General features: G+C 44.6%; 1 protein-coding gene across 3 annotated transcripts in view; it reads right to left on the reverse strand.

The window, feature by feature from the left end:
- Positions 1-12,257, reverse strand: part of HGL1 (heteroglycan glucosidase 1) — a 77,238-nt gene that overhangs the window by 6,384 nt on the left and 58,597 nt on the right. For all 3 annotated transcript variants that reach the window (XM_086783795.1, XM_086783796.1, XM_086783797.1), the window contains 3 exons: positions 1,568-1,670; positions 1,241-1,414; positions 875-1,020 (listed from right to left, as the gene is read on the reverse strand). In XM_086783795.1, coding sequence (XP_086639921.1) covers positions 875-1,020; positions 1,241-1,414; positions 1,568-1,670 — 423 coding nt within the window. The remainder of the gene's footprint in view (positions 1-874; positions 1,021-1,240; positions 1,415-1,567; positions 1,671-12,257) is intronic.

Below are 12,257 nucleotides of genomic sequence, written 5' to 3' on the forward strand. Positions count from 1 at the left end.
AAACCTGCTGTGCTTTGGGGCAGTCCCAAAGCAACTGCCCCCCAAGTGATGATGCAGGCAGAAGTCTGAGAGGTGGTGAATATTCTAAGAATCCTCAGCCAAACCTGCTGTGCTTTGGGGCAGTCCCAAAGGCGATGTCGCTACGATTCCTGCGGGTGGCTGCACCTCATGCACTGCACTGGATGACCACCAATGGCCAGCCACGTGCCAACTGCTAAACTCTTATGAGCTACCCACCAAAGGAAAAGAGTGACCATCCAAGGTCGGAAGCTGTCACACAGTCGCTTCCAGTAATCTCTAAGGAAGCTAGGTGAGATGTCCTGGGAGGACCAGCCCTAGTTTTAATGGGATTATTAACTCACTTTCCAATAGCCAACTGCTGACCCACCTCACAGCTTGCATGACGCATAGAGTACTAACCCTATCCCTTAGCCAGTCTATGCCAAAATTGTAACATAGACAAGGGTGAGCTGTCACATGAAAACAAAACGTGGCAGCTAGGAGGACACATTTGCACTAGTGCAGCATAGAGGCTGCAGGTGGAATTAGGAGCAATGGCTGGCCCTCACCCATTAACCCGGAAAACCAGCTGGTTTTGAGCTGGACCAGGGGTTGAGCAGCCCATAAGAGACATGACAAGCTGACTTTTATTAATGTTGAAAGTAAGGATTGGTACTCCTACAAATTGCAAAAAAGAACTTGGTATGTTCAAAGACTTTGGACATGATATACCAAGAATTTAGGATTGATACAACCACAAGTCGCAAAAAAAAAAAGAGAGGGAATATTAGAACTTGGTATGTTTAAAGAACTTTGGACATGATATACCAAGAATTTTGGATAACAACGGCCAACGGGAAGAAATTTCACTTACCATTGGGTCTTTTGTCACCACGAAGACATAGCTCCTCACTTTCAGTACTGATAGAATGAGTGTTTCCATCTACAGATGTGAACGTTATAAAGGTCTCCATAGGATGGCGCAGTTGGAATGTGGGATGGACACGGAGGCATACCACCCTGTCATAACTTTTACTGTTAAAAATCTTCAATAAAATCATTGATGGTGGTTTAAAAAATCAATCAACTATGGTAACGACAATGGGCACGTATGTAACATCCTAAGGCATATTACTAGGCTTTTAAGTACCCTGTAAAGCCGCTCAGAGTGACAATGTAAAACCACTCTATTTGTGTATGCTTCATTACGTATAACAGTAACATAAAATGTTGGCAGTACCTCGAGAATCCGCCTGAGCCTGCCAAATCTGACTTGGCTACAATATTGGAGTTGATTTGCAATAGCTGTGGTGACTCCTTTGATACGGAGATACTACGTTGCAACGCCAGTCCCCCACCTATATCCCCTTCCATGACTAGACTCTCACTCCCCCCGATTTGAGCAATATCTTGCCTGTGGTTTCAGCAAAGTAAAGACTAACATTAACAGACGAGCCTTTTTCCTGATAAAAATATAATGTGTATCGCACAAATTGCATGCTTCTTTCATAGCTTGTCAATCAATTAACTAAATTAACAAAATTGAGACTGAAATACATGTGCTTACTTCACAACATTGTACTCTTCGGTACAGCCAGGTGACCGGTACTCTGTTCCGCTGTACTCCTCATAGCCTGACATCTCCACCCGACTCCACAGCCACTCAATGTCTGCCAATTCAAATTAACCCATAAACCTGTGAGCACTCAATGTCTGTGAATTCAAATTAACCCATAAACCTGTGAGCAAACCTCTGAGCATTCTACAAGACCAAGTCAAGCAAATTAAGAAATGCAATGGTTATGGCACATTTGACCAAGAAATACTCCAATTCAGGTTTTTCTTTCTCCAGTTTTAGTGGCAGCCTTGAGCATCCCCTAACTTATCATCCATACATGTTAGAATTTCGTGGTGCTCATGCTAGATCAAATATGTGGAGGAGAGAGACTCACAAAATACAAGAAAAGATCTTGCTTATTAAGTTGCTCAAAATACAACTAAGCTTCTTGCTCCATACAATGCCTTCTAGCTCCACCTTTAAATAGGTGAGCTAGTGGTTTTGTAAAAGGGGAGGAGAAGGGTGTGTGTGTGAATGCACTTATGGTCCACTAGCTGCTAGAGCTGCTCCACTGGCAGGAGGTTCAGCTCCACAAAGAAAAAGAGAATAAAGTTGAAGAGGCCTTGTGTCTGCGGCGGCTGCACTAACAAAACCCAAGCGGCCTTCTCCTCACGCCTGCAACAGCTGCACTACCTGCTCTTCGCTCCAGAAGCCCCCAGCTCCACACCAGCGGGTTTCTCTTCTTGCGCCTGTGGCTGCAGCTAGCCACACAAACAAAAGGCCACCTTTTTCGTCTTGCGCTCCAGGCTCTCTCCCCAAAGGCGGTTCCTCCCTTCGCGTTTGTCTCTGCAGAATGACCAAGGCGCCAGAAAGCACAAGGCGGCTACACACACCTTAAAGACAGCTCAAACCACGATTCGCCAACCTTCCAGAGGCTCACGCTGGCAGCTACGTTGGCAAATAAGCAAGCGGCCAAGTGGCTTTTCTTCTAGCTAGCCACGTTGATATTTATTATTTTTATTAAGAGCCTAAAAGATGGCCACCCCAATGCTTTTCGCACCATGCTCTTGCATACGTCCTTTCACTATAAATGGCCCATGCTTCCATGCACACTTCAAATACAACTTTCCAATGCCCATTTTTTTCTTGGACGCGCACACATTTCCAGGCGACCGAGTGGTTGATGTCATCTAAGCAGACCTCCAGTAGACCACGCTTCGAACAAACCTGTACAAGCCCATTACCAAACCATTCACCCTGTACGTCTGCCAACACATTCCAAGCCAAACTCTTTCACCAGCCATGCATTCCATATATGCACAAGCCCAAAACACCTTTCAGAAAAACGCCTGACAACGTGATAGCCCTTGTGACCTTAAGGAGAATGCCAAACCAATCTTCCAGAAGATGAGGAAGTTAGGTCTTGAGCAGAGAGAGGTGTTGAAAGAGGAAGTGGAGAAATTACTAAGGGCTGGAATCATATGCTCTGTGGATTATTCTGACTGGGCAAGTCCTGTGGAAATAGTACCTAAGACTGGGAATAAATGGAGGGTTTGTGTAGACTACAAACCTTTGAATGCGGTCACTAAGAGTAATCATTACCCTCTACCCCATATTGATGATATTTTGGATAGAGTAGCAGGGCATGAGATGTATAGTATTTGTGATGGTTACTCAGGGTATTTTCAGATTTCCATTGCTCCAAAAGATCAACTTAAGACCACATTTTTGACTCCGTGGGGATGCTTTTGTTACAGACAAATGCCATTTGGGCTGAAGAATGGATCATCTCACTATCAGGAGAATATTGATTTGGTGTTGGCCTCTTTTTTGGAAAAGTTTTGTAAAGTTTTCATTGATGATATTTGTGTGTATAGCCAAAGAAAAGACCATTGTGAAAAGCTTAACCAAGTGTTCCAAAGGCTTGATGAATGTGGAGGACAGCTAAACCCAAGGAAATGCTTTCTGGCAAGATCTAGCATAAGATTCTGGGGCATATCATTTCTGAAAATGGGATAGAGCCGGATCCAGACAAAGTGAAGGCATTTGTGTTGCTGCCCCCTCCTGGAGATCTTAGACAGCTGCATACTTTTTTACAAAAGACTAAATACCTTTCCAGATTCATCCCTATGCTTTCTCAGGTTCTATATCCTCTACAAAAGATGACAAGGGAGGTGTCCTTTCAGTGGTCAAGAGAATGTGATGAAGTGTTTGAGGCTGTTAAGAAGTTGTTGGGAAGTGTATCTAGTGTAAAAACTCCAGATTTCTCAAAAAAAAAATATTTAAATCCTTCAGTAGGACCTGATGCAATTGGAGCCATTTTGCTACAGCAAGGGAATAATTCAGGTTACATGAGGCCTTTGTATTATGTGAGCAGGTTAAAGAATGATGCAGAGAGAAGCTATACAGATGCTCAGATAGTACTAGCTAGCTTGGTGTATGCTTGCAGGAGATTGAGGTCTTATTTACTGCCTCATCCTTTTGTTGTTATGACAAGCTGTACTTTACTTCCAGAATTGATAAACAATTCTAATCTTTCAAAGGGAATGATAAAATGGGTAGCTGAGTTACAGGAGTACTCATTTACCTTTTTGGTTGAAGGTTCTACCCGTGCTTCTTTGGCCGATTTGCTTACATACAAGGACAGCCCTGTTTTAGTAAAGTCTGTGGAAGAGAAACTTAGTAAGATTGAGGAGAAAGCATTGGAGAATGCACACACTATGTTGTTTGACGGGTCTTATAGAAGGAGCTCAAATCAAGCTACCGGAGGCATTGTGATTTTTTATCCTGATGGAAGAAAGATCAAAAAGAAGGGTTTCCCTCTCAAAGTAACTAGTAATAATGAGGCCGAGTATGGTGCTCTGAGTGAAGGATTAAAAAATTGCCTGAGTATGGATGTGAAGAGGTTGAATATCAAGGGTGATGCATTGCTAGTTATTAAACAGATTTTAGGCATCTGGAAGACAAAGCACTCACACTTGAAGACTTGGTTATATGCAGTGAAGAGATTACTAAGTCAGCTTGAAGCATGGTCTGTGAGTCATATAGAAAGGAGTCAGAATCAGGAAGCACATGATGCAGCACAAGGAGGGATTGACATGAAATTGAATGCTGTAGAAGTTAAGGAGCCACTGTACAGAGGAAGGGGCTGGTTATGTAAGGAAGAGAGTTTTTTAATTACAGGTGAGGTTCCCCCTGAAGTTCCCAAGCATCAGAAATACAGGTTTGTCAAAGCATGCCAGCCATATCGGCTAATTGGTGATGTGTTATATATGCAAGGAAGTGACATGATTTTAAGGAGAGTGCCCTGGCAGGATGAGATATTGCACATCTTGGAGTTCCATCATGAAGGTGTATGTGGTGGGCATTTTGCATTTAAGACTATGCTCAGAAAATTTTTATCTGAAGGATATATTTGGCCATCCTTACAGAGGGATGTGAGGCATTGGTGCAGGACCTGTCATCAGTGTCAAGAGATGGGTAAGAGGATACTTTTGCCGGAACTAAGGAATATTATTCTTGCTTTCAATATTTTTGAAAAATGGGGGATAGATGCTGTAGGTCCTTTGACTATGACAGGGAGAGGGAATGCTTACATCTTAACTGCTGTGGATTATCTTTCAAGGTGGGCAGAAGCAAAGCCAGTGAAGGCTGTAAACAAAAAAACAGTTTGAAAGTTTGTTTATGAGGAGATCTGCAGTAGATATGGTATGCGTTTGGAGATAGTATCAGACAATGGACCAGGATTCAGAAGTGAATTGTTGGATCTACTATGTGAGAAGCTTAAGATTAAACACAGGTACACTACCCCACATTATCCACAATGCAATGCAAGGAATGAGTACTTTAATGGTGAGCTCACCGGAATTATTGGGAAGATGAAAAGAATACATGAAAAAAGTTGGGATTTGGCATTACCAGGGGCTCTTTGGGCCTACAAAACTGCAGTAAAAGAGGGTACTCAATTCTCTCCTTACCACTTGATTTATGGGAAGGAGGCGGTGTTGCCATTGGAGGTGGAAATTCCTACCTTACAGATGCTTATGAAGCTAGCAAGAAAACCAAATCTAATGTATGAACACCGTTTGGTGGATATGCAAGAGGCTCAGTTGGATAGGCTGAAAGCAGCAGAGTACTATGCTATAGTTCAGGAAAGAAACCAGGAAAGAGTGAATAGAAGGTTCAAAGATAAAGACATCAAAGTTGGTGATTTGGTTCTGAGATACAATAGTCAATTGGATCACACATTCAAAACTAGATTTGTTACCAAATGGGAAGGCCCTTTCAAGGTAAGAGAGAAGTTTACAAATGGTTCGTACCAATTGGAAGATTTAGATGGGAAGCGACATGAAAGGAGAGTAAATGGTCTCAGATTGAAGAAATATTTTGTGAGGATTATGCAAGTGAGTACATGCGGCCCAGTGGTATGGAAGGATGAAATGCCTGAAGACCTGTTAGATGAAGATGTGTCACAAGAACTCCACCTTTTATACAATCTAAGCTGAGGCATGAATGCCTTCAGCCTGGGTTGGTTTGGCAAAAATATGATACATGTAAATGTGTAGTTCATTAAATGCACTAATCTAGTCACTAATGATAGGCACATGTAGATACACACGAGGTAGTGATGAAGGGATGATCATCATGAAGGCTAGGTTTAAAAAGGGGGAAAAAAAAAGACTGATGTATTTCTTTTTTTCCAAAAAATGTGAATGGTTACGTATCGAGGAGTTGACATACTTCTGGGGAAATGCTATTCATGCACGTGGCGGCTGAAGGGAGCTTCAGGAAGGTGGAGGTGGCAGCCTGGCCATGCACGTAGATGATCCAGAGTCTTCTCGTGGGGGAGGAGGCTGGAATCAAAAAAAGGGGGGAAAAGGCTAAAAAAAGAGAGAGAGAAAAAAGAAAGTGGACGTTTTTCATGGGCGGCGCAATACAGGTGTAAAGGGGGTTCCTGATACGGGGTGATTCGGTTCGTCCGGAAGGAAGAAGCAAGGGATGGGGAATGAACGATGTTTTTTGGGGACAGAAGTGTGAGATTATTCACTGAATTGGAACGACACTTGTTGTGCATGAGGAAGGTGTGTGCGGGTGTTCTCATCGATGGAGGTTCACTACAATCAAAGTTTCAGGTCTGTGAGCACTTGAGGCTGGATTGTGAACTACGTGCAGGAATTTTTCATGAGTTAAAGAGGGGAAAATCGCAAGTTGCATTTGCTGTGAAGATTGTATAGATATATTCATACTGGCTGTAGAAAGACACGAACGTGATCAGGAGGAAGTGGAGAAGAGGGGATACGTGCGAAGCAGGAATCAGAACGTTGCTGGAGCTGGTTTTTTTGGAGAGGGTGCATCTATGGGTTACCAGCAGCCTTCAGGGAAGGGAAGAATTAAAGAAGGTATTTACGTGTGAGAGTTTGTGATGAGCAGCGGCCTAAGGGAATTGGCTGATCGTGCTCTTGAATGTGAATGAGGTGGAGGGTGTCATGATATGTCTCTTCCTATTGGAAGTCCTCTTCTGAAAAACTGTTGCATGAAGTCTTGACAGTACTTGATTCGTGGACCATCTGTGGAGGGTTGACTAGTTCTATCAAAGCCAAACATGTTACTTGTCTAGGAAAAGGAATGGAACTGTGTATAGCAGGTTTAGGAGGAGTTTGGATTATGAGGGTTCTGACTGCATCTGTTTTTCTTGAGCACAGTTCTAGGTTTGTTTGACTGGAGTGCAGCATGCCATGTTCATTGAGGGTTTGTAAATCCAGTGAGCCTGTGATGTGAATCGAGATAGATGTGGATGAATGAGATGTGATGTGAATAGATGAGATGTGAGGTGAATGGATGAATGAGATGTGATGTGAATGGATGAGATGTGATGGGATGTGAATCGGGATAGATGTGAATGAATGAGATGTGAGGTGAAAGGGATGTGATGTGATGTGATGTAATGTGGATCGGGGTAGATATGAATGAGATGTGAATGAATGTGATGTAATGAGATGTGGATATGGGTAGATGCGAGTGGATGAGATGTGATGAGTATAAATGTGGAAAGATGTGATGAGATGGAAATTGATGTGATTGGATGAGAATGGATGAGAATGGATGAAGGACGATGTGATGAGATGGAAATTGATGTGATTGGATGAGAATGGATGAAGGACGATGGGAATACATATGATTGAACTTGGATTAAGTAATGTGGATTGATGTGGAACAATGTGGACAGACGAGAGTTGGTTATAGAAACTATATTTATGACCTATTTTTAAATGACTATTTTATGTCAAGAATGCTGGGGAAGCATTTTGACCATCTTGTGAATGAGGTCGTGGAGACCTAACTAATAAAGTTGCAACAGCTGGCAGAGAGTCAACGGAGGATGTCTCGCATAGCAAGGTCGGCCGAGGTCTTGACCAGCCTTGGTTCGATTTAAATGGTGAGCTTCCAGTATGGTGGATGAGGGACCAAGGAAACGGCCTATGAGTGAAGCGCTAGTTCTATGCAAAGTTTGATAAGACAGGAACCTCAAAGACCTATACAGGTGCAAAGGGGGATGTTTTATATGCCTTCTGATTTTTTTCCAAAGTCATTAAAGCATGTGAAGGTGGATGAAAAGCAAGATGAGGAATCTAGGTCAAGGTTTGAGACTTTTGCAGATGAGGAGTTGCCAGTGGATTCTTCTTTGGATTTGGACGTCATAGCTATACATGACAGTGATTTGGAAGGCTCTATGGAAGATCATTTACATTCGGATCTGGATGACATGCATGCACAGGGAAGCAAAGAGGATGATGCCTTGGGATTGACTGATGATAAGAAGGAAGAGGAGCTCGATATAGAATGCTTTGAGGATGATTCTTTGCCAGATTCTACAAGGGAGGAGGATGGGGTAGAGACTTGTGATGAAGTGAAGATGGCTTGTGATGCGGATGTGGAGAGCATGGAGGAAGATCCTATTATTATGGATTTTCTTGGACAGCTTGATGGTGATATGGTACCTGCGATGAATGGTATAGATGTTTTTCCATTTGATGCATTATGTGATGGGGAGTCTTTGGACGATGATACTAGGGGGGTTGGCAACATTCAAGAAGGTATGCATGTAGATTTGGCTGATGAAGAGCGTTGTGATGAGAGTATTATGCTTGAGGATGATATGTGGCAAGTTGCTAGCCTTGATGAACAGGAACCAGAGATGGACATGGATGCAAATATGGTCGAGAGTGTAACTAAGGCTTCTTTGCGTGTTGCTGAAATGCTAAAAGCAAAGTCCACGGATGACAAGGGTTTTGAACCAGTTGAGCTGTATGGTTGTGAAGAGATGCCTATTTTACAAGAGCTGAAAGTGTTTGTGGACACTGCTGTTGGAAAGGATTTGGATTTTTGTGTGGATAAAGGTCAAACTGTTGGAACTTGGCCGTCACTGGTACTCGTGAATTGGATGCTAGATGCTGCAATGTCTCAGGTTTTGAAGACAAGGAGGTTTGTTGTGGGTGAAGTGGACAAAAATGATTTTGTGGTGCACATAGTTGATGTTTGGTATGCAGTGATGCAGCCATTGTGTTTCATGGATGCTGGGGAATGGGATGGTGACTTACAGCAGTTTCCTTTTGATCCTGGTGGATAGCTATTGGACTTTATGCTTTTTGCTGCTGAGCATGAATGCTCTAGCAGATGGGGGGGTTGGCAAAGTATGTCAGGCGTTTTTCTGAAAGGTGTTTTGGGCTTGTGTATATATGGAATGCATGGCAGGTGAAAGAGTTTGGCTTGGAATGTGTTGGCAGACGTACAAGGTGAATGGTTTGGTAATGGGCTTGTACAGGTTTGTTCGAAGCGTGGTCTACTGGAGGTCTGCTTAGATGACATCAACCACTCGGTCGCCTGGAAATGTATGCGCGTCCAAGAAAAAAATGGGCATTGGAAAGTTGTATTTGAAGTGTGCATGGAAGCATGGGCCATTTATAGTGAAAGGACGTATGCAAGAGCATGGTGTGAAAAGCATTGGGGTGGCCATCTTTTTTAGGCTCTTTACAAAAATAATAAATATCAACGTGGCTAGCTAGAAGAAAAGCCACTTGGCCGCTTGCTTATTTGCCAACGTAGCTGCCAGCGTGAGCCTCTGGAAGGTTGGCAAATCGTGGTTTGAGCTGTCTTTAAGGTGTGTGTAGCCGCCTTGTGCTTTCTGGCGCCCTGGTCATTCTGTAGAGACAAACGCGAAGGGAGGAGCCGCCTTTGGGGAGAGAGCCTGGAGCGCAAGACGAAAAAGGTGGCCTTTTGTTTGTGTGGCTAGCTGCAGCCACAGGTGCAAGAAGAGAAACGCGCTGGTGTGGAGCTGGGGGCTTCTGGAGCGAAGAGCAGGTAGCACAGCTGCTGCAGGCGTGAGGAGAAGGCTGCCTGGGTTTTGTTAGTGCAGCCGCAGACACAAGGCCTCTCTGACTAGCGTGGGAGAGCTAGCGAGCGAAGGCAAGGCTGGTTGGTGTTCTTGCTGGGAGGCCGCCTGTGAAGGTGGAGCGCAGACGCTACCGGCAGCAGAGAGGACGGGCTAGGGAGCCGCTTGAGTGAAGAGCCTTGGTGGCTGGTGGACAGCGTGATTGTAGCAGCGGGGCAGAGCAGCAGGGAAGAGGCTGGCTGTGGGTATGTTTTTTGGCTGGCCGTGGCCAACGTGTGAGAGGGGGCCGCCTGGAAGAGAAGGACAGAGGTGTTGCTGCTTGGCTGGTGGGGCCGGTAGCACTGCAAAGAAGCTGCCTGTGAGAGAGGATCAGCACAGAGAGAGAGAGAGAGGTGTTGGAGTAGCTGCTGCTGGCGACACACACAGAAGTGATGGGCTGCAGAGAGAGAGAGTTGAGGGTTGCTGGTGGGGCACCCTCTGAGAGAGTGGTCGGGTTCTTTCTGGTGTGGTTGACACAATACGCAGGCGAGAGGTTCGCAGCGATTGAAAAAGCCAACTGTGGGCAGAGGCAGTGGATCATGTGCCGATTGAGGATGTGGTGTATCCTTGGCTGTGACAGGTTAAAGTGTTGATGGGTCGCGTGGCTGGATGGCTTGGTCGTCAGACGCAAGGTTGTAATTCCTGAGGTTGTGAGGCCGTGGTGGAATTCCCTTGGCAGTAAATCCAAGTCTGAGTGTTTGTATGGTTGTGTGAGTAAGGCTTCTGTGTCGGGAGGAGCTTGTATGAAGAGTTGACTGGGAATTTAATTGCTGGGTGTTTACTTTGTCTATGGTGCCCCTGTTTTGTGCTGTCTGTCTGGTGTGGGTGGTGTGGTGAACCGTGAGAGAAGTGTTCCAGCCGGTGGCTGGTGGTGCCCCCGTTTGTGTGTGTGTTTCCAAGGCTGTTGGAGTGGACAGCTATAGAGGCAGGTGATTCCGTGTCCGGAATTTCCGACAACGTCACCTAACCTCCACGGATTCTTGGACTCGCCATTCTCCAAGGATGAGATCAAGAGGGCTCTCCCTCACTAGAAGTACTCAGGTCGAGGATGGGGTTCCATTCTCCCTCTTCCAGCAACACTGGGATCTCACGAACATTGGCTATGGGCCACCTTCAATGATGCCATGCGGACACATGTACTTCAAGAGAGGCTTTCCCCCTCATTCATTTGATCCTCAGAGATGGGAGTGATCAGCTCGAGGTGCAACTGTGTCATTCCATCACCCTCCTTGGTATTGCTTATAAGATCCTTGCCAAGGCGATCAAGCATCAGCTCCAGTCCCACCTCTATAACCTCATCAGGTCAAAGGTTCTCCTTGAGACCCAACGCAAATTTGTGAACTTGCAAGGACTGTCGAATCTCTTGTTACACTTCCAAAATGTCTCTCTATACTTATCTATTTTTTTGTGGGATGAAAAACCATGAGTGTGCGACTCTGTTCATCTAGGAGTATGTGTATTGAATCCAAGGTTTGAGAAACTATACCATCTTTTTCTACCTTAGACCACCATCTGTGAGTCATGTCTTGTAGATTGTATCTGTTGAATGCATGTCTCTAGTAGAGCCCATGTAAGCGAAAAATTTGTTTGCACTTTGACAACCACCGCTCAACAGCATCATGTTCGAATAAGCGTGCTTGAATGTGATGGGCATCTCTATGTTGTGAGCTCCCACCGGAGGCTGTCCGACTGGTATTACATGTGCTTTGTATCGCTACAGGTGTTGTTAGCAACACAAAATTAGCAACACATTAGCAAAGCCCAAGGTCTGATGTGTTTGCTTAAGTAGGCAGGTGTGGTCTCATATACATTGTCAATGTGTGGACCAGTTTCGTAAGTCTTGTGCATGTGGACACAATCTTGTATTATTGTGTCTAGAACTAATCGTACATGGACACACCTGTGAGCATTCTTGTGTGCTTGTGTGGACACAAGTGTTATTTGATCCAGTTGGCCATAGATGGCTACCCTAGACCACTATAAATAAGCCCTTTGGGTCTTGTATTCACCATTCATTCATGGTGATGATCATCTCAAGAGGTCATCCACCAACTGAAGGGCCTAACCCCAAGGCACCTGGAGAGAGCAAGAGGTCACACGTGGAGAGAGCGAGAGGTCATTGTATCCACTTGTTGAGCATCAATAAATTCACGGTGTTGATCTTGTTACAATCACTCCATCATCTTTTCTAGATTGGTGTCACACCCAAGGCTTTGAATCCATTTTCGCTCCAAGACTGGTGCATAAGAGATCTACACAGCTTGGAGTTTT

This window comes from Cibotium barometz, chromosome 46 (genome assembly GCF_041138505.1).
Source record: "Cibotium barometz isolate CiBa-2024 chromosome 46, ASM4113850v1, whole genome shotgun sequence".
Classification (NCBI taxonomy): Eukaryota; Viridiplantae; Streptophyta; class Polypodiopsida; order Cyatheales; family Cibotiaceae; genus Cibotium; species Cibotium barometz.